The 23389-nt window shown below is 49.1% G+C and overlaps 1 protein-coding gene across 1 annotated transcript in view; it reads left to right on the top strand.

Annotated features, from left to right (window-relative positions):
- The first annotated feature begins 1604 nt into the window (after window positions 1-1604).
- AFAP1L1 (actin filament associated protein 1 like 1) overlaps window positions 1605-23389 on the top strand; it is a 142977-nt gene continuing 121192 nt past the window's right edge. Inside the window, exon 1 of the mRNA XM_078652987.1 lies at window positions 1605-1731. Within this exon, the coding sequence (XP_078509113.1) occupies window positions 1698-1731 (34 nt within the window). The 5' untranslated portion in view covers window positions 1605-1697. The remainder of the gene's footprint in view (window positions 1732-23389) is intronic.

Genomic DNA, 23389 nt, shown 5'->3' with positions numbered 1-23389 from the left:
CTCACAGATGTTAGTCCTGCTTCACCTTTCCTAAGGTGAGTTGGTGTTGGCAACTGTGCACCCTGCGTTGTTTTCGCAAATGAAAAGCGCTATCTCCTAGGTCTGGGCGGAGTTCACCCTAGTTTTCGCGAAGTGACCCAAAAACTCATCTGTGCTATGGAGAGTTCCGCAAGTGGCGGAGTGCGTTACGTGCTGGTTTTTAGTGCCACGCTGTAAAATCAGAACAAATGGCACCACGCGCAGCGCAAGTGGGTACAGCTTCCTTTCTGCTGCTTGAGTAGATGTTCTACCGCGAGCAGCAGCTTCCTCAATGTGAACTGAAGGTTTCACAACACGAGCGGTAATGGCCATCCGCGACTGCCCACGTTGAGAAATCCCGCCGGGGGCCTCACTCACTCTCGCCAACTTAACGTTGGTGAGAGCAAGCGAGGAAAAAACACCGCTCTGTGCATTTTTTTTCAGAACTCTGCGCTCTACACGAAGAGGGGAAAATTCTGCAAACTCCACGAGTGGAGCAGAATTTCACACCCAGGCCTACTGTCTACAACGGAGCTTTGCAAACATTCCCATGATGTGATACGTCAGCTGCGTGCACGATCCCTCTGTCTCCTTTCTCCTTTATTCAACTTGATTCTCACCTTTCAGCACACGCCACCCTCCAATTGCCCTGCCCTCCCCGTAAATTTCCTAACATCTCTCTCCCTTCAGCCCTGGGACCTCCTATGCTATGGCTATTTCTATGTTTTTCCTTCTCTTCCTTTCCTTTCTTTCTTGATGTCTTGTTAACCCATTCCTCGTCTCTCATCTCAACTCCCCCCCAACCGCACTTCCTTCTCACCCTCTACCTCGTCCTCCTCCCGTGGTACCACTATATTGTCGCTTCTGTCCCTCTTCCTCCTCCTCGAACTTCCTTCCCTCCACTGCCTCTCGCTTTCTTTATTCTCCCCCCCCCCCGCCCTCCACTTCCTTCTTATACATGCCTAGTCTCCTTGCATCAATTTGTTCATTTTCACTGCCTCGTCGCTCCTCAATTTCCTTCAGCCTCACTTCCTTCGCTGCACTAGACTTCGCAACTTTCTTCCCCATGTGCGACTGCGAACAACCCGGATGTCGTCTATAATTTGGAAACCACATAAAGCTCTGTTGTGTATTTGAAACACCCGCCTCCTGTACTGCTCAATTGGCCCCATCCATTAACCGATAAAAGATATATCGCTCTATTCAAATAGAATTGCCTCTGGGCGCTTTTCGCCTTGAGGCGCCCGATTCAACAGCCTCTTCCTCACAAGGAGGCTCAGAAAAGAAAGATGTGTACCAGACAGGCGTCCTCCAGAGGCAGTGACTGTCAGGCTCGCTTGAAGTTTCCCTTTGTACGTGTGATGCTCTAAAGTGCTCGCTTCCCCTTACTCAGACCCCCCACACGCCCACCCTTCTCCCCTCAGGCCGGTTTGACACATCCCTGTCACCCTCCCCGGGACAGTGGACTTTGTCCCAGGCAGGTCCAGGGCCCAATTAGTGGCAAGGTGTCCAGTTACCGGGACAGGCCGGGCTCCTGCCGACAGGAGGGTGTGGGGAGGAAGGGAGGGGCGAACAGACAAAGCAGGGAAACTGCCAGAGGTGCTGCTCACTTGGACGGAGCGTGGAGACAGGAGGCAGCAGCAGGACCAGCACTCACCACCATTTCCTGGTCCGCCGCCATGTTGACCAACGGGTACCGGTCCACGGTCACCGGTGAGTGGAACCACGTGGGGAGCAGTGTGGTGCTGAGAAGGAGGGGGGGGGGGTGTTGTCCCCCAAAATGCGACTACTTTTTTGGGCTGGAAAAGGTAACTCAGTGGGTTGAGGTCCCGTTTATGGCGCAGATCATAGAGGTGAACCCCTAGCTGAGCCGACTCGGCCTTTCATCCTTCCTAGGTGGATACAGCTGGCATTACCTACTTCCTAGGTGGTACAGGGCTCGCACGCAGGACATAGTTTTATTTTACCTTTTCTTGTTTTTCGTTTGTTTCTGTAACACTGACATCGTTGGGTAAATTCTGCGCTATATAAAACATGCATTAAATAAAATAGTTTGCTTGGTAGTGCGTGTGCCTGTACCGTGCAGCTGAGAAAGTAAACGAGTATTTTGGTTTGACTTGCATTGATGGAAACGCAGAGGGAGAGACGAGGGGAGAAAAGCAGATGCGTTGTGCTTTGATGACTTGATGTGGCTTACTCCTGACTCAGGCAGTGCTGGGAAACTACATCTGCCCCCAGGTGACCACGAGCACACAGCAACCCACCCCCTGAACCGCGTTCGCCGCCAGACCCCTACCCGGCCTTTTGTCACTGTCTCACAACAGGTTTTTAGTGTTTTTGTGTGTATTTTTTTTTATTTCTATCAAGTCTGCTGCCTACTTTTTTCCCCCTTAATCTACTGTTATTGTGTTGGTCAATGACTTTTATTTCATTCTGACGACTAGTTATTAATTTATTTAAAGTGATGCTTCCTTTGTGGTCCCTGCAATAAAGTCCCAGACGGTTCGCAATCGCTCTCTGTGGCCAGAAACACATCACCCAAGAAACAAACCCCGTCCCTCGCCCCGACCACGGGCCGAAGCCCTGCGTGCACTTGCTGTTGATTATTTTTTAACGGCAGAGCCCCGTGCGTAAGGTTTAAAGTAACAAAGAGGGAAGGAAGGAGTAGAAGAGCTCATTAAAAAGAAACAATTGTACAGTATAAGTAAGGCTGGAACAGGCGACGGAAAGAGCGTGTTTTACAGGTGATGAAGCGGACCCTTTAAACCTTGTGAGGGCCCTGGGGAATCACACGAACTTGTGAAGGTTTGCTCATTAGCTGTGCGGGCGGGCTGCAGTATACTCGGGAACGCTTCAAGGCATGCCAGTGCTTTGCAAGTGCTTTAGGGCCAGTGCAGAGTCAGTCACGTGCCAGGCTGCTGTCTCCACGAGGCCTCATGGGCCGGTGCAGAGTCAGTCACGTGCCAGGCTGCTGTCTCCACGGGGCTGCACGGGCTGGGGCAGAGTCAGTCACGTGCCAGGCTGCTGTCTCCACGGGGCCTCATGGGCTGGGGCAGAGTCAGTCACGTGCCAGGCTGCTGTCTCCACGGGGCTGCACGGGCTGGGGCAGAGTCAGTCTCGTGCCAGGCTGCTGTCTCCATGAGGCCTCATGGGCCGGTGCAGAGTCAGTCACGTGCCAGGCTGCTGTCTCCATGAGGCCTCATGGGCCGGTGCAGAGTCAGTCACGTGCCAGGCTGCTGTCTCCATGAGGCCTCATGGGCCGGTGCAGAGTCAGTCACGTGCCAGGCTGCTGTCTCCACGGGGCCTCATGGGCTGGGGCAGAGTCAGTCACGTGCCAGGCTGCTGTCTCCACGGGGCCTCATGGGCTGGGGCAGAGTCAGTCACGTGCCAGGCTGCTGTCTCCACGGGGCTGCACGGGCTGGGGCAGAGTCAGTCTCGTGCCAGGCTGCTGTCTCCATGAGGCCTCATGGGCCGGTGCAGAGTCAGTCACGTGCCAGGCTGCTGTCTCCATGAGGCCTCATGGGCCGGTGCAGAGTCAGTCACGTGCCAGGCTGCTGTCTCCATGAGGCCTCATGGGCCGGTGCAGAGTCAGTCACGTGCCAGGCTGCTGTCTCCACGGGGCCTCATGGGCTGGGGCAGAGTCAGTCACGTGCCAGGCTGCTGTCTCCACGGGGCCTCATGGGCTGGGGCAGAGTCAGTCTCGTGTCAGGCTGCTGTCTCCATGGGGCCTCATGGGCTGGGGCAGAGTCAGTCACGTGCCACGCTGCTGTCTCCACGGGGCCTCATGGGCTGGGGCAGAGTCAGTCACGTGCCAGGCTGCTGTCTCCATGGGGCTTCATGGGCCGGTGCAGAGTCAGTCACGTGCCAGGCTGCTGTCTCCATGAGGCCTCATGGGCTAGGGCAGAGTCAGTCACGTGCCAGGCTGCTGTCTCCATGAGGCCTCATGGGCCGGTGCAGAGTCAGTCACGTGCCAGGCTGCTGTCTCCATGAGGCCTCATGGGCCGGTGCAGAGTCAGTCACGTGCCAGGCTGCTTTCTCCACGGGGCCTCATGGGCTGGGGCAGAGTCAGTCACGTGCCAGGCTGCTGTCTCCACGGGGCTGCACGGGCTGGGGCAGAGTCAGTCTCGTGTCAGGCTGCTGTCTCCATGAGGCCTCATGGGCCGGTGCAGAGTCAGTCACGTGCCAGGCTGCTGTCTCCACGGGGCTGCACGGGCTGGGGCAGAGTCAGTCTCGTGCCAGGCTGCTGTCTCCACGGGGCCTCATGGGCTGGGGCAGAGTCAGTCTCGTGCCAGGCTGCTGTCTCCACGGGGCCTCATGGGCTGGGGCAGAGTCAGTCACGTGCCAGGCTGCTGTCTCCACGGGGCTGCACGGGCTGGGGCAGAGTCAGTCTCGTGCCAGGCTGCTGTCTCCATGAGGCCTCATGGGCCGGTGCAGAGTCAGTCACGTGCCAGGCTGCTGTCTCCATGAGGCCTCATGGGCCGGTGCAGAGTCAGTCACGTGCCAGGCTACTGTCTCCACGGGGCCTCATGGGCTGGGGCAGAGTCAGTCACGTGCCAGGCTGCTGTCTCCACGGGGCCTCATGGGCTGGGGCAGAGTCAGTCTCGTGTCAGGCTGCTGTCTCCATGGGGCCTCATGGGCTGGGGCAGAGTCAGTCACGTGCCACGCTGCTGTCTCCACGGGGCCTCATGGGCTGGGGCAGAGTCAGTCACGTGCCAGGCTGCTGTCTCCATGGGGCTTCATGGGCCGGTGCAGAGTCAGTCACGTGCCAGGCTGCTGTCTCCATGAGGCCTCATGGGCCGGTGCAGAGTCAGTCACGTGCCAGGCTGCTGTCTCCATGGGGCCTCATGGGCTGGGGCAGAGTCAGTAATGTGGGCTTCACGCGCTGGGGCAGAGTCAGTCATGTGCCAGGCTGCTGTCTCCATGAGGCCTCATGGGCCGGTGCAGAGTCAGTCACGCTGTCTCCATGAGGCCTCATGGGCCGGTGCAGAGTCAGTCACGTGCCAGGCTGCTGTCTCCATGAGGCCTCATGGGCCGGTGCAGAGTCAGTCACGTGCCAGGCTGCTGTCTCCACGGGGCCTCATGGGCTGGGGCAGAGTCAGTCACGTGCCAGGCTGCTGTCTCCACGGGGCTGCACGGGCTGGGGCAGAGTCAGTCTTGTGTCAGGCTGCTGTCTCCATGAGGCCTCATGGGCCGGTGCAGAGTCAGTCACGTGCCAGGCTGCTGTCTCCATGGGGCCTCATGGGCTGGGCAGAGTCAGTCACGTGCCAGGCTGCTGTCTCCATGGGGCCTCATGGGCTGGGGCAGAGTCAGTCACGTGCCAGGCTGCTGTCTCCATGGGGCTTCACGGGCTGGGGCAGAGTCAGTCTCGTGTCAGGCTGCTGTCTCCATGGGGCTTCACGGGCTGGGGCAGAGTCAGTCATGTGCCAGGCTGCTGTCCCCATGGGGCCTCATGGGCTGGGCAGAGTCAGTCACGTGCCAGGCTGCTGTCTCCATGGGGCTTCATGGGCTGGGGCAGAGTCAGTCACGTGCCAGGCTGCTGTCTCCACGGGGCCTCATGGGCTGGGGCAGAGTCAGTCTCGTGTCAGGCTGCTGTCTCCACGGGGCCTCATGGGCTGGGGCAGAGTCAGTCACGTGCCAGGCTGCTGTCTCCACAAGGCCTCATGGGCTGGGGCAGAGTCAGTCACGTGCCAGGCTGCTGTCTCCATGGGGCTTCATGGGCCGGTGCAGAGTCAGTCACGTGCCAGGCTGCTGTCTCCACGGGGCCTCATGGGCTGGGGCAGAGTCAGTCACGTGCCAGGCTGCTGTCTCCATGGGGCTTCACGGGCTGGGGCAGAGTCAGTCATGTGCCAGGCTATTGTCTCCACGGGGCCTCGTGGGCTGGGGAAGAGTCACTCATGTGCCAGGCTGCTGTCTCCATGGGGCTGCACGGGCTGGGGCAGAGTCAGTCATGTCTCAGGCTGCTGTCTCCATGGGGCTTCACGGGCTGGGGCAGAGTCAGTCATGCGCCAGGCTGCTGCTTTGGCTGGGACTCAGTCCAGAATATGACAGGTTGGTGTCTCTACAGGGCTCCATGGACTGGGCAGAGCCATCCATATGCCTGGCTTATGACGCGGAAGTACTCTGTGGAATTAAGTATATGGATTTCAATCGGTTTAATCTCATCGCAAGGGTTAGGTCTAGGCGTGAATTTAGCATTAGAAGTAGGCCCAGGTTTTAGGGTTAGCGTTAAGTCTCAGGGTCAGAGACTAGGGCTAAGGTCAGTCTTTGCACACTAAACTTGGTTTTGGATGTATGCCCAGGGTTTGGGTAAATCTTAAGAATAGCATTTGGTTAAGGTTCAAAATTTAGGTTTAGTGTTGTTGGTTCACTCATTGTGATTTGTTTTCATTTTAATAGTTTATACTTATCAGGATATTATTTTGGGGATTGTGGGTTTCACTACTGCAGTGTCATTTTAATGGACATACATTTTGGTAACGTGTTTTCAATATAATTTGTTTTTTTCGGTTTGGATATTATGAACCCTGCCACTAGAATAACTTAATTCCTCACTCACAACAATATCCGTGTATATGTGTATGTTAGGAACATTTGCCAAAGCAAGTGACAAAGACAGGAGGCCATGTTAGTTCACATGTTTAAATATTTGCAACTTCAGCATGTCAGAAATGGCCACTGTCTTGATATTTGTCCTCGCTTGTGCAAAGATTGTCACAAGTGAGCGCAGCCTCATAGAACAGATGTCACTTTCACACACGGTGCACCTGTTGGCAGTTTCACGAAGAAGGCCCTAAACCGGTGGGCAGTGTGAGAAGCTTGTACTGGGGCAGTGTGACTTGTGAACTGCTGGGCAGTGGTAAATTTGTAAAAAAAAAAAAGTCAGTACCGGGGCTCGTGTCAGGAGGCAACTTGCACCAGCCCATTTCTCCTGTTAGCGCCGCCTAAAACAGAACCAACTACTAACCATGAAAGTGGTTAGAGGATGTGGCGTAATGATCAGAGCTGCCGACTTCGGAGTTTGGGAACCAGGTTCCAGTCTTAGCGTAGGCTCAACATCCTGTGATTGTGGCAAATCACTTTATCTGCCTGTGCCTACCATAAATTAATGTGTCCTTAACTGGCGCAAAAGAAAAGGGCCGGTGTTGATGATTATGTGACGTGGTCTGCTCCGGAAACCACCGGCTCAAATTAGGCACTGCTGTCACCCAAGCTATTCTTATAGATTTAGATGGGAGGCATTAGTCATTTAAATGTATTTTGAATTATTGAAGAACTGTTGTGCTTTCAACAAAATTAGACAAACAGCACCACCATGTGGCAGGCTGTCATAAGTGCTGTGTTGACAATAAAGTGCTGGTGCCGAGCACTGGAAACCAGTGGCTCAAATTAAGCACTGCTGCTGGTCCACCAAAAACGAGATAAATATGGTGTACAGTGAGATAATCTAATAATAGTGGGCAACTTTAAGAGCTTGCCCTAATTGGCATTGTGAGAAGGTGAAATTGGTCGGCAGAGATGCTTTCACTGGTCAGCAGCTTTAGAAACTTGCACTGGAGGGCAGTAAGAGGAAATTCCACTGGTGGGTATTTTCAGATGGTGATTCTGGTTGGGAGTGTGAGATGATGCTTCTGGTGAATAACTTAAAATGGTGGCACTGGTGCAAACCAGCCTGGTCAACATTGTGAGAAGTTAGCGTTGACGGACAGTGTGAAGAGCAAGCAGTAGCAGTCAGTGTGAAGAATTTGCACAGTGGGTTGTTTTAGAGGCTGGCACTTTTGGGCCATGTGCAGTGCTAACTTTATTTAACAAAAGTAAGTTCCAGAGCCCTCGCCAGGAGGCCACTGAAGCTCGCACCACCCATTGCCTCTGCCAGCGCTGCCAATGACAGTACCAAGACAACTAATGACCATCGCACCGTTATTTGTGTGACATTACAGACTATTCCAGGCCCCCAACACTATAAGAATAGCGTGGGTGGCAGGTATTTGTCATTTTAATGTATATTTAATTAATAAACAACTGTTGTTGTGCTTGTCTCTAAATTAGACAGATAGCGCCATCATGTGGCAGACTGTCATAAATGTCAGGGTTGATAATTAAGTACTAATGCTGATCACTGGAAACCACTTGCTCAAATTAAGCACTGGCCATGTGAGACTTTGGCACTGGGGGCCCAAGTGGGAAAATGTGACATTGAAGAGCAATGAAGAAAGCATGCACTGCTCCGTTGTATGTGATTAAGAGATCGTGAGTGAGATTGCAATACAACTGTCAGGGGTGAAAAGTTTGCATTATTCGGTAGGGTGAGAAACTGGCACTGGAGGGCAGTTTGAGAAATTGGCCCTCATCGCGAGTGTGGGAGGCTGCAAACTGTGGATAGTGTGGAGGCTGGCACTGGTGGGTGGGGGGTGAGAAGTTAGCACAGGCTAGCACAAGAATAGAATTCCCCTGTCCACTTCTATCTCTTTGGGCTTCCTTCCAAATGTGAATCAATTACTCTGCAATGCGGGAGTGTGGCTGTCCACAACCATGCCAAACCACAGTCTTGTATTTTAGTCCTCCATAGCACCTAAACCCTTCATGTTTGTAGCACCTCTGGGTCATGTCCACCCATCACATCCACCTACACCTAGGAGTTAGCTTTCACAGTAGGAGGCAGCCCCCACACCTACTCAAGTAAAAGCAAGGTCTGCACCTGTCAACTTCACTTCTCAGCCCATTCCAGTGACCCCTAAAAGTAGATTGCTGCTGCAGACTAGCCCTTGATGTTCACCCACATGTTTAATCTCGACAAAGGCCTGAACCCATTTCACCACTCGGGCGCTCCATACTTTTATATGATCTGCTCAGTGCTTTATTTGAGCCGCTGTTTGAAGGTGGGGCTCACCGGCACCCATTTTTGGGGACTAGCACTGATGTTTTCCTCAGCAGGCTGTGATCCATAGGAAGATCAAGTCAGAAAAACAGTGACAAAGGAAGAAAGCAAGGATGAAAAAGAACCCTCAAGAGTGAGATAAAGTGTCTGGTGGTGGATTAAAGAAGCATGAGGTAAAGTCAAGGCTAAGCAGCCTTGGTTTTCAGCACAAGAGCCGTCGATAGGCTGTTGAACAAACTTTGGGATCAGGCACATCATCTTCCACCCAGCCGGGTTGGGTGGGATTCGACAGACGACCACAAGGGAGAATTAAATAAATAATACATTTTCCCTCGTCTTTTGTCAAAATCTCCCCCCAACCAGCCCCGCCGCTCTTACCTGCATGGGCAGCGGCTGATTTCGCAAATTAAGCACTTATACTAATACTTAGGTGGATTTATGACCTCTCTATGTTATAGTCTTGTTGCGTTTTATCCGGGCTATTTCTTTTATTACTCCTGGCCTAACAATCCGATCCCACGTCCCCCATAACGTCCTTACCAGCCCAACCTCCATGACCCAGTCACTGTTTCAGTTCTTTGGCACAAATCCACACAATCAACTCAACCCCTTATAAACAAAACATCAGGATACTCTCTACTAATCTTCAGACTCGAACACACATCAGCCACAATCGATTTTGGCCTTTCCAGTTCCCTACAAAAGTGCACTCACTCAGAGATGGTGCTACGATGCTATGGGCATTGTTGTTAGCGCTATATAAATGTGAAAAACATAAAACTTTATAAATAAATGAATAAAAATATCATTCACTTACTCTGATGGTCCTGGCTGTTTCAAAAGAATCCTTCATGTACAACCTCCTACGTCAGAAGGTACTCATCACCTCCTAGCCACTGGCCAGGATCTCAGGGCAGAACAGTGTCTCTCGACTTATGTAAGGCTTACAGTACTGCCCAGCCTGGCATGCATCACAAACCAATCAAATTCTTCTGGTTGTGTTGTACTCCTGGCAAACATCCTATCTGATGTACCACAATCCGATATGAATGCCCAACGTTTAAAGGGAGAGACGCTCAAAAAACAAACTTTTAAAATGGGAAAAAGTGATGTACTGGCGGTGCAAGGTGCTTGTAAATAAGCCCCATTTTAAAATGGACGTACCGGCGGCGCAGGAGGCTTGTAAATAAGTCCCTAAATTCAGATTTCAGGGCAGCACCTTGTGCAACAGCTAAGCGTACCGCCTCGATCCATTCAAGAACCCAGCCATGGCCGGTAGTAGGTGTAAACTGCAGGGCGGTGAGGTGGGGAGGGGGAGGGACAGGGTGGGGGGTAGTAATGTATGGATTACAGACTCTAACAGGTAAGTAAACATATAAATAAATAAAACGAATTTCGTTGCGTGCACTGCATCGCATTTGGGGATGCAGTGCACACAACGAAATTCGTTTTATTTATTTATATGTTTACTTACCTGTTAGAGTCCGTGATCCATACATTACTACCCCCCCCCACCCTGCCCCTCCCCCTGTCACCGCCCTGCAGTTACACCTACTACCGGCCGCGGCTGCAAGAACCTAGAAGGGATTCAGTTTGCCGCGTACGCTACACACAACACATTTCACTCACTAAAGACACATGCAGACATTCCTGAAGGCACCTCTGCTCCGGCCCCGCTACCCCTCGCTGTGCGGGATATTTTCCCAGTATTCCCTGGCTGTTGTTCTTAGGTTGGATTTCGGCTTCTCAGCAGAAAGCTAGTCTTGTGTTCTTTCGTGCCCTGTTTTTGTTTTTTCAACGTTTCTCCTCTTTCTCGCCTGTGGCTGTTGGATAAGAAAACACCCCTCCTCTCGAGCTGTTTGGATTGTTCCTGGCTAAGCTCTTACTTCATCACAAGACGAGCTTGGCTTTGTGGATGGGGGAGTAAGTTCACCAAGCAGGTGTCAGGACTTTGTGCCTAAAAGACAGGTCTGCACCATTATTTACAAATGTATTTATAATTCTTATAGCACAAATGCAACTGTGGGTTCAGGGAACCCCTACAATTTTACACCTCGAAATATTACCTCAACATCACGTGTAGATGAATCAGAGACGGTGTTGAACCTCAGTTTCATGAGGCAAAGTGTCCCCAAGATAAGGCTCCTCATCATATATCAAAATACAGTCAATTAAGTAAGGACAGAAATAGGGCCTGCAGTGACCGAGTTCTAGGGCAGGAAAACACTTACATGATTTATTACAAACATTTAAAAGGGTGCAGTACAGAGATCATTAACGCAAATGCATGAAGTCATCCCCAGGAAGGCTGCCAGCATATAGAATAAAGTGCACATCAGATTAATGCAACGATCTAAATGAGCAGCAAAATCAATAGAGAAATGGACAGCATCCCTACTAGCATTCAGCAAAGCTCACAGAGGTTTTGGTTTACCCCCCAAATCAGGGGTTCATATACAATTTCCTTGCATGGAAAACCATCAAATTCTGGTACATCATCATGGCATGACCAAAAGAATTACATTCTCTCCAAATCAGAGCACACTTTTATGAAACATAATATTGCCTTAGCATCTAAGCCCTGGCCTATTACATGAATTGAATATTGATTCTGCCCACTCTATGCTAATGCCATCCGGAGTTGGCAGGACAAACTATTACGTGTTCACGAGCAAACTATTATGAATGAATAGGGTACAGTGACCTAGCGGAAAGTCCTTGAAAAAATAAATATAATGACCATGCTGTAAAGTTTTCTTTGAGAACAGCAAGAACAATGTCAATTGAAATAAACAAACATGACTTTTCTTGACTGCATGTTGTAGAAATAATGAACATTGTGCATGCAGAAGGTGGCTTCCATTCTGAACAAGATGGTGTCTAGGCCTAAATTGAGGCCTAGTTAACACAAGCCAGTAAAAATGCACTTCTATTAAGTTATAGCGAATTTGTTTATAATGCATTAGCACCAAGTCAATGTATACATGTAAATTCAAGAGTAGATCCACATTCTGCATGATGTTAAAGTGCACAAAAACTTCAACACAACCAGAGGGGCTCTGGGCCCTTTACTGGCACCACTGCAATGGATCATTCCTTGTATTACGAGTCATTTGCACGTGTTACATTAATTCAGCCCCTTTGCCTGGTTACATGTGGGTCTTCTCTGATGTTAGCTGTCACATAGCAACATGAGCTAAATGGCTGCACCTGTCTGAGTTCAATCCATATCCTGATCTTTAAGGGTTCTGTCTGGTCTGACCTGTGGCCCTTCCACAAACAGAGCCTTTGAAAAAATGGATACATGGACAAGGTGCTTGACTTTGGCACAGGCGTCTGACTTGTGCATTTAAAGTATGATACTCTCTCGAGAAATTCATATATCATCTGGACTTTGAGGTGCCTCTTTACATCAGCGCTTGGCATATGTTTGCCTGGGACAGAGCCCTTTCTGGTAGCTGTGAGCCTAAGGTGTGCAATTGGTTTGATTGTTGGGATTAACAAACCAACAAAAATTGGTATTTACATTGGTTTGTATGGAAAAGTCGAGTAACACAAGCAGCGCAAAATGCTGATTTTCATTACTTAGCATTACAGGCGCGTTACCATGCAACTACCTATTCTTTTTTAAGTTTAACTCTATCTGCTATCATTGGCAGACAGGGTTTAGCACCAAAAATTAACACCAATGGAAAGAAGTCATTAAAGGGAGAAATGTTGTGCACTGTGAATTGCCAAATGTAGTGCTTGCAGCTGTGTTGGGGTGTGTAGAGCGCAATCTCATGTGGGGCTTTTTCTAGGTGCACACTGGGGGTAAGTCCTGTGTATGTGGTTTGGGTGAAATGAGGACAGCTAGGTGCTTACATGGAGGTTGCAGGGGGAATGATCCAAAATGAAGTCACAAGTGCTTTCCTGAATCCCAGCAGGTCTCCAGGCCAGGGGAGGTTGGTGAGGAGGGCATTCCTAAAACGCTTACTCAGCACAGAGAAGGCCGCTTTACATGAAATTCTAGCCAGCCCTGGGGGTGATGCCATGATCTCAGTCCTTCTCCTGCATGGTTCAGCCTGTTGCTGGGTAAAAGAAAAACAAAAAAAACAGACTGCTTTAGATTTGCTTTGTTTTCTCACAGAAAACCCGCCCTGGTGGCAACACCGCCTTAAGTCCAAACCCTGGGTTTGTTCACTCAGTCTGGTTCATACATACCAACAATCTGAGAACAAAAAAAAAGGACACAATAGTGACTGGAAGTGACATCTCACAGTCATTGACCCAACAATGATGGGACCTAAGTTAGAGGAAATAACCATGTGTCTTCTTATCGAGCCAACATCATGAGAAAGAAATCACACAAATGACTGTGTGGTCAGCCTTAACACCACCAACACGTGTTTTCACCAGCAAACACACACACTTAGTGCAGTGTGAAAAAACGAAAGCAAAAAACAAGGCAGCAAGCCCTCTCCATCTGTGCAACCTGGGTCTACACCAACATTTGTGTGTCATTCAGAAACACCCCCACCCTGCACCCAGGATCTGGAGCAACAATTGTGTGTCTATCAGAAATCGCCCAACTCTTTCCAAAACCCTATTTAGGAAAGAGTTGAAGATGTACCTCTTTGAAGAACACTAAATCACGATCTTCTAACAGTTCACTTCTGCTCACACCACCTACCACTCTAACTGCACATTGAATATATCTTTGCCTTTGATTCTGTACAAAACTCGACTGTGTTTCGCAAGGTTTTTGCCATACAAATACCCCATACCGCATGTGCATACATGCCAGCTGCAGGAGCTACTCCAAGACGGGTACTTCAAAGCACTGTATGTCTTTCAAAGCTTTGTTCTCCTCCTGCTTGGGTTGGGAAGCTGGCTTTGAACTCTTACTGTCTTCAATTAGCAGCTTTCCCATAAGGAGGAGGACAGCTCACATGAGTCTATAGGCTGTAAGATCACTAAAACAGCAGTCCTGCACTTTCTAAATCAGTGGGATTGGCAAGTATTATGTGTCTGCAGCATGACTATTGCAACATGTGCGAATCCATTTAGTTATGGACAATTTGGAACCCCCTGAGACGAAGCTCTTACACAGCAGCAACTCCTTTTTGTAGCCATTAAGGTGAACGTCTGGAGGCCCAATCCTGCAAGAACATCACAGATCCCTTTGTCGGGTTGCTGGGGTGAATTGAAAACACAGCCAGGCTGAAAACACAACCTGCACCTCATACATCTCTCAAGCGATGAGGCCCACAGCCTTTCACTTTTGGCCCTAAGAACATGTAAACTACTTGAGGCCTAAGCTAAGTATGTAAATGTATTAGTTGCCTTCTAAGGTCAGTGCCCTTCAGTGGTTTGAAAATAAAGCTAATGTTTACCCAAACACACTTTACACTACAAAGGGAGTCTTTTTCTTAATGTAAGCTCATTGAATTGTAGCTCCTTTTCTGTTGCGTAACACGTCTTCCCCTTATCAAGGTCACAAAGTAGTACAGAGCGGTCACCTGGCTTGTTAGCCCATTCACTGTGCATGGTTGGCAGGGAGTGAGTTTATGGTGTGACCTGAATGGAAAGCACTGGGTGTCATATGTGAGTTTCAGAGTTGCAGATAAAGGTACCATTAGCATGCAACTGACTTCTTCATCATTGTTTGAACACAGCCAAGTCTGGATCACTCTGCAAAACTGAAAATGGTCATGGATGATCCATATTGTAGCTGAGAGGAAGCTCCAAACTTGTTCAGCTGGATCAGGATGGAAGGCTTGCCAATGGGAGACTATCGGAAGATGGGATTGCCAGGAGAGGGGTCAGACTACACTGGCACTGGGTTGGGAGTGCGTTGTGAATATGACTTTCAGGAAGACTAGTCCACGGCAATGCATTGCACAATCAACCTCACAATACGGATGAGGGATAAAATGGGCTAGGTGGGCGTCAAGCAGTTGAAAAAGATCCACACAACAGTGTGAGTGTCAGGGCCGGACTGGCAAAAATGGCCCTGTAACAAAAGCGGCCCCCAGGGGCCCAAAACTGGCCCCCACCCGTGCGGCACACCGGGGGATTGCCCGGTGCCCGCTACGGCCAGTCTGGCCCTGGTACCTTTTTTTGAAGTGCAGAGGAAAATATCCGGGTACTGACACCACACCAATTTAGCCCCCAAGTGACGAGTTGGTATGTAAGGGTCTCATCTAAGGGGTAGCAAGAGGTCTCTAACATGTGCAGATCCTTATGTTACACAAGTTTGTCGAGCAGTTCCACGGTGTTGCTGTTCCTACCCACACAAATATATCACACTCTAATCCATTCACATTCAAACTCCTGTATTTAGACATATGGGCATTGTACCTATCTTGCAAAAGCCCCTTCCTGACAGTTACCGGTCGTCCATTGCTTGCACACCCTTAAATGTCTGAAATTCTCACTCCACGCAATCCTGAATTATATATTGACCCAGTAGAGGCCACGAATCAGAAATCACACTAATAGGCTCTCTGTGCCATGAGGTTCATACTGCTATCCTCTGGTAGCCAGACATGGCATCTGCACTTGAGACAGGCAGGGGTGTAGGGCTGGTGTATGCAAATAATGTGTATGCACCCCTAACTTCACTTGAAAAGGTCCTGGATAGCCACAGCGAGGCACCAGCCATCTTGTTTTCCTGTAGGAATATAAAGCTCCTGGCTTGTCTAAGACTGGCGAAATGGCATAATGTAAAATGATGCCCCCCTGAAGATAGTGATGAGGAAGCACCTCTAAAATCCTGTATCTCAGAGTTAAAGGGTGTCCCTTGGAGCTGCGGGCCCCCCTGCAGGGGCTAGAGTGGCTTGAGTTACACCCCTGGGCTCAGTTGTTTGTGCTCAAATGACTCAGACCAAAGTCTCCCTCACATCAGATTAGCTCTAATCATGATTTCCATTGCCATAAATGTGTGTGTTTGTGAGTATTGAGTAGGAAAACGTGAGAGCATTACTACATTTTAGGTTGAGCCTGGGCAGCGCGTGCGCTGCTCTGCGAGCCATGCTATATTGGAGTATGGACTTGAAGCCCCACCCACTCTCCGCCCATATTTGTCATTGGCTTGTATCATTGTCCTTCCTAAATGCTGGCTTCTGATTTGTTAATAGGCTTGTTAGTCCCTCCTTAGTACCACCTTGTCTTTATTTGTAACCTCCCATGAGGACAGGCCCTTTTACTTCTATTGTTACACAGTACGTCTTATTTAGTCTGTAAGCATTATTTTCTTTAATAGTTTCACCTACTGCAGGCCCTGCATGCTTTCCTGCAACATTCAGCGCGCCATGGGCGCTTTTACAAAAAAAAAGGCATTTTTTTGTTAACTTGACAAATAAATGCTATTTTCGGGAAAAGCACCCCATACCGCCCTTTCACTTTAATAGCGGCCGCTGCCCTTTCTTTAGACACAGCTCGTCTAAAGAAAGAGGCATGGCCTCTATTAACGTGCAAGCACAGCATGGGGCGCTTGTAAACAACAAGAATTTGCAATGTAATAGGTCTACCATTTTAGAAATTTGACCTATCGGTATTGTAAATGACAATGCCTTTTATTATTGCCGTTTTTTTTAAACACAAATAAAAGGCATTGTCATTTACAATGTCAATACCTCAAAATCTCGCAATTGCGAGACCTATTGCATTGCAAATTCTTGTTAGGCACAGCTATCACACCAGCCCAACTCCTTTTCACCAAACAGTGCAAGCACGATGAAGGATTTCTTGGAACCAAGTGTCTGGCATTGCTTGTCTGCCTGTTGAAAGGAGGAACGGCCTGGTTCAAGTCCTAAATTCCACAAGCTTTTGAAGACTGGAAACTGAGGCACAGCTTACATGCCCTAACCTATGACTCCACCATTAATTTCCCACTAGTTTAGTGGCCACCGGGCAAGCTATTACTCCGATTGCTAAAGATCTATAAAAGGTCATAAAGGAAAATGTAAAAAGATTAGAAAAGTTGCTAGTAGAATACCTGAGATCGGCAGTGCTTAATTTGTGCCAGAGGCTACAGGTGCTGGGCACTGACAGTCATTTTTTAGATCTGGACTTCTTTTTCATCTTCAAAGTTTGACCCTAAAAAGGCGTGAAGAAGTTAGAAAAATGAGATGGAGGGAGCAAGAGGAAAGAAAACAGTGTAAAAGGTTAAAAGCAGGAATGGTAAAGAACTAGCAAGAGTGAAAAAAAGAGACCGGACTTGGGGGGCTGTGGAAGAATGAGGCATGTGGTGGAATCAAGATGAGAACCCTCAGCAGCACGCCTGCTTACCCTGCAGACAAGCTCACCCTCTCCGGTGGATCTCAGCACACCCACAGCCAGGACACCATCAGACTGTTGATTAAGAAGTGTAAAAAAACATAAAAACAAGATAGCCAGTGGCTTAACAAAGGCCCCTGCAGTTCGGGGGGCCCTCCATGTACTTTGCAGGGGGCCACCCTCAACTTTCGTTAGGCCACTGAAGACAGCAGGTCTTTTTCCAACGTTGCACCCAGGATCTGGAACAACATCCCTGTATTTACCAGGATCACCCCAAAGCTGCTCCAATTTAGGAGTGCTGAAGACTCACCTTTTGAAAGAACGCTACATCACAGTGCATTAAACGTCCACACCCCAGTTCCCTTTCCTATTGCGCGTTGACCTTGCGCTTGTCTTTGACCATGTACAGCGTTTAACTGCCTTTTGGATAGGTGTGCGCTATAGAAATACCATATACATACATACTAGGCATCCTTTGCATTTGAAAAAAAAATGATCCTGCAATTTCTTTTGCAATAAAGGCCTGCCGCAATGCCAGCCGCTGCTTGGCAGCTTTGTGTCTGACTGGCTTGTGGGGCTTCAGATGGGTCAGTCACATCACACGCCAGGCGCTCGGTCCTTGCAGAGTCAGTCACGTGCCCAGCAGTTGGGTGCTTACAGTCCTGAGTGTGTGTGTGTTTATATCGGTGGCCTCTGTATATTTGGCTTCGAGAGTGTTTTGGCGCGCAGCCCGCCTCTCTAACCCTCGGCGGAGGCTCCGAGGTCAGCCCAGTCTCAGGAGGAGGGTTACTCTTGGCAGCAGTAATGGTGGAAACATTAAGCACAAGTGACCCATCCTTCAAACAGACTCGCTCCCTCTCAGCTTTCAACGTCGCGACCCCCGTCATGGCGTCCTGTGGTGCCTCAGATACGGCCGCCTTTGAAGATGAGGGGTGGGGCTTAGCATGCGGAGGAGGGTGTCAACAGTTCCTCGGAAAACCCCGGCCTGTAACAGCTGAAGGCTACATTTTGAGGTCGTGGACCCAACGGAACGAAACACACACTCCCTTAGAAGGAATATGAGCGGGATTCATAGCAGAGAGAGATAACGAGGTGGGCCGCAAGAAAAAACTCCTACTCTGCAGCCCTTCAACCCTGTGCACTCAGCTGGCAGTATCAGCAGAGAGGCCAGTTATGGAATGTGCGTGGAGCAGTCGTGACATCGTGGTCTTTAATCTCGGCGTTGAGGTTCGATTAGACCGAGTTATTCCAAACAGATAACTTTCTGCATATTTCGCAATCCTGTGTATAGAAACAGGGTGAACACGAGTATTGTCCATCCAGGGTGCAGCCCTCATGCTCAGGTTCTGTATGCAAATTGTTTTACAGTTTTAGAGAATAAAGGAGACAGTACTAGGCCTCTAAACATATTGTATATATCTGAGGCCCAACATAGTACAGTTGTGACAGGTAAAAATATCTGTTATTGTAGACATATGTCTAGACATATAGGAAAGAGAATAAACAAGAGCTGCCATAAGAGATGTGTACGGAAATATATCGTAATAACCTTAAAACATCATAGTACAATAGATATCATATCATCATCGTGCGCAACAGTGGAGATATAACTAAATCATAATAACTAATATATTCAGCACTAGTCGGTGTTAAAGAAAAGTGGAGAAGTGCTGTCAAATAAGGGCTGTGGGGAAGGTTTCTTGGGCCAGAAAGGTGAGATTTGCCAAACAATAGGAGAAGTGAGGAGCTATGAGAATGAGTGGGTGTGTGTGTGGGGGGGGGGGGGGTATGCCATTGGGGGGACAGACATTATGCTGAGAATGAATATGCCAACTTCTGTGTAATGGAGTCGAGTGGTGGATTCAGAGCCCGTTAGGTGAGGGACATGAAGCTATCAGAAGTGCGCCAATTTGATTGGGTAGGGGCAGTGTTTGTCAAAAAAAGTTGATGTAAATGTATCCATGTCATAGATTTTGTGCAATTTCAACCATTTCATATTTGGTTTTATTTGGCGGGACGGGGTAGTACTAGTAAGATTTATTTTCTTGAGGTAATCTGTTGAAATACTATACATTTCAGTGGGATTTTCTGTCCACGTGAGGAGTTATCTGTTAGAATGCGGAATAAGGACATACTGTGACACAGGAATGTTGTGCACATAAATATTGTCTGATATAAATATTTTGTCCTGATTGCCAATACACTCCAATGAAGCGATCTTTTGGTAAACAATGTTTAGGGTACACTGTTTATTTCAGGCGATATTCTGACCCCATCCTCTGGTGCCAGCCACCAGGAGGCTGAATGGCTGCTGTGCTCAGTGTGGAGACTCCTTGGGGTTCAGGGAAGCTTCATTGGCTTTTAGATCCCCTCAGCTATTTGTACTTCTCTCTCGCTGTCCCTTCCTTCCTGCAGTTGTGCTCCAAGGATGCTTGTTTCTTTGACTCTGGCCAGCTGTCCCTGTTTCGGGGTCTCCCTATTCTCACTCACGTTACCCCAATCCTGAGCTCAGAGCCAAAATATGGGGAGTGGAGAAGAACACAGGGGTATTAATAGTCAGTCTCACTCACTGACTCACTGACTGACTCACTGACTGACTGACTCACTGACTCACTGACTCACTCACTCACTGACTCACTGACTGACTCACTCACTGACTCACTGACTCACTCAGTGACTCAGTCACTGACTCACTGACTCACTCACTGACTCACTCACTGACTCACTCACTGACTGACTCACTCACTGACTCACTGACTGACTCACTCACTCACTGACTGACTCACTCACTGACTCACTCACTGACTCACTGACTGACTCACTCACTGACTCACTCACTGACTCACTGACTGACTGACTCACTCACTCACTCACTCTCTCTCTCTCCATTAACATGACGGCAACCATGTGGTTGGATACCCAAGCAGCAGGCTGCCTGGTCTTGGATGTAGGTATAAATATTGCAGTAGGGTCAGTGGCCTGGGGCCCATAGGCCTCAGGGGCCCATTGAACCCTGATTACTGCCCATTGCACCCTTGTTCTGTTACTGTGTCTGGCATTGTTTACCTTTCCTATGTGTCATACGTAGGGCCACTGGAATTATGCAGGAAGGGAGGACCGAATTACGTGACTAAATTATGCGGCAAGAAAATGTACATTATGCGGAATAATGAAGCACATTGCAGCAATGCAGCCTACTTTGTCATATTTATATCTTAACAGAGTTTGGTCAAAGGTTTCTCAATATTAGTACTAGTTTAACACCAAAATACAGCAATATGCAACTGAAAGGTGAAAACTCAACCTTTGTGAAGTGCCTTCCATTGCACAGCAACACGGATCACACGCATTTTTATTATTTTTTGGATCCGTTTGAGCCAGAATCATTTTTTTTGTTAAAATCTGCAAATTATGCAGAAGATGATTAATTATGTTAAAAATGCAGCCAATCCATAATTATACCAAAAACTAAGCGGCCGCAGAATCACTTCATTCGAGTGCCTCTGGCACTCGTCAGTGCGCTCCCTCACTCACTACTCACCTGGTTATGTTGACGGAAGATGTCTTCCCTCTGCTCACAGACAGAACTCCCTGTAATTCACTCATCAGGCCTGCTGCTTACGCATTTACGCCTTCTCGTCACCCGGTGACAGATTGGGGTGGGGGTCAGCGACTGCCGGCTCCTCTGACGAGCCCTCCCTGTTGTCACCGCAGATGCTCACACTAGGACTTTGGCTACAAAGACTTTGAAACATCTGCGTGTCCGCCCCAGGGCGGAAGTAACACCTTGTGCAGCTGCAGTCTCACGGGTCATGTCACGTGCCCTCCATGGCACGTGCGGGCCATATGAGAGGCGCGCTCCCCGCCTTCCGGGCTCTTTGTAACCCCCCCCCCCCCCCCCCCTCCCGAACTCAGACACCTCGAAGTCAGACTCCACCCCACAACCCAAGCTTTTGTACCAGTCCCTCATCGCAGAGGTCAGCTCCTCGTCACAGACACCAGTCCCTGGTCAGAGACACCTGTTCCTTATCTGGGACACCAGTCAGAGCAGACACCAGTCCCTCTCTGGAAACCAGTCCCTTATTGCAGAGACCGGTTCCCCATGACAGTACCAATCCCTTATCTGAGACACCAGTCGTTAGTGCAGACACCCAATCGCTTCTGACAGACACCGGTCCAGACACCAGCCTCTCCTCACACTCATAAGCCTCTCATGGCAGCAGACACCAGACCTCTCACCAGAGAGACCATTTACAACTCACACACACCAGTCCCTTATCTAGACACAAGTCTGTTAGTGCAGACACCAGTCCCTGATTACAGACACCACTCCCTCATCGCAAACAGCATTTCCTTGTATTGGACACCAGTGACTGGTGACAGACACCAGTCTCTTATCTAGACACAAGTCTGTTAGTACAGGCACCAGCCCATTATGTCAAACACCGATCACTCATCACAGACACCAGTCCCTTATTTCAGACGCTAGTCCACTAGTGCAGACACCAGTCCCTCGTCAAACACCGTCGTTTATCTCAGGCACTAGTCTGTTATTGCAGACACCAGTCCCTTCTCTCATAAAACAGTCTCCTATCTCAGACACCAATCCGATTGTACAGACATCAGTCCCTGATCGCAGACACAGTCCCTTATGGCAGACACCAGTACCGTATAGAATACACCATCCATTAGTGCAAGCACCAATTCCTAATCTCAGAGACCAGAACCTCCTCACAGACCCTCATGGCAGAAACAAGAACACAAATCGGAGAGACCAGTTCCTCAACAGTGTTCATTAGTCTTTTAGTGTGGCTCACTAGTTAGAGGCGGCAGACCCGGAAGCAGAGAACGGCCCGGGACCAGGGGTCAATTCCCGACGCGGCAGGGTCATGGACCAGGGTCAGCGGACTCGAAAATTCTCGCCTCGGTGCCTACTCTAACCAGGGATCACACTCGGCAACTCTGGGCATTAAGCTTGCCTCATCTCTACAACGGCCCCCCACAGACGCCGGGGATGCCTGGTTTCACATTGGAGATACCCAGAAGGGACCATCTCACAGGGAAAGCCAGGACGGGTTCCCCAGCGGTCTCCAGCGCCGGGACGCTTACGGGCAGCTGTGCGCTTTACAAGTCCAACACATTTACATTTACATTCTCCCAAAAATCAGCGCCTTGTCGTAGTCACCATTCTTTTAGTGCAAATACCCGTGCCATATACCAGACACCAGCCCCTTATTGCATACACCAGTTCCCTTGCTCAAAGGCCGGTCACTCATCACAGACTCCAGGCCATTAACTTAAATAAAAAACAGTCCCTTATCTCTTAAACCCGTCTCTTATCTTGGACAACAGCCATTCTCATAGACACCAGTCCTATATTTTTGACACCATTCCCTTAACACAGATACCAGTACCTTTGGCACAGTTCCTTATTCCCTCAGTCTCACGTCTAAGGCACCTGTCCATTATCTCAAAAAATTGCCCCTTATCTCAGGCCCCATTCCATTAGTGCATGCACCTGCACCTTAGCTCGGACACCAGTTGCCTGTCTATAACACCTGTCTTTTATCTCATAAACCAGTCCCTTATCACAGATACACACCAATTATTGTAGAAACCGATCCCTTAGTGCAGACAACATCACCCCGTTATCTTATCCACCAGACCATTACTACAGACATCATTCCTTAGCTCATGCATCACAAGCACAGACACTAATTCCTAAGTGCAAACACAAGTTCTGTGTGCAAACCCTCGCCCTCTAGATCAGAAACCCATTTTTGGTCGAAGTCTATCAGACAGCGCATCTCTCTGGTTTGCTAAAGACATCTTGAGGACATTCAGAAAAGGTGACCGAGGAATGCATTCTGTCCATTGCTGAGCATTAGCTTTGGGATTTGTAGCTCATATTTTCTGACTTTCTTTTTGTCGGCTTTATTTGTTTTAGTCTGTCCAGCCTGAGTTCATCCCTCCCGTTGCCCAAATCTTACTTACGTATTCTTCCACGAACTCGCTTTCTGTAAACAGGCCTTTAAATCTTGTTCTTATCTTGTCACATTTGCTGTACATTTAAAGACAGAGGTAAAATGTCAAGCTGTCTTCCAGGGGAGCTTGGGGTTTACTTTTTTCTCTCTGACTACACAAGTGAGAGAATTTACGTGACAATCCTGCTGAGTATCCATGTAAGAGGAGAACGAAAAATAAATTAAAATGAACTGTGCTGATGTTTCAGAA

The sequence above is a fragment of the Lissotriton helveticus genome, chromosome 7, assembly GCF_964261635.1.
Source record: "Lissotriton helveticus chromosome 7, aLisHel1.1, whole genome shotgun sequence".
Taxonomy (NCBI): Eukaryota; Metazoa; Chordata; class Amphibia; order Caudata; family Salamandridae; genus Lissotriton; species Lissotriton helveticus.
Note: the sequence above shows the minus strand (reverse complement) of the source record. Positions and strands in the feature narration are given on the sequence as shown.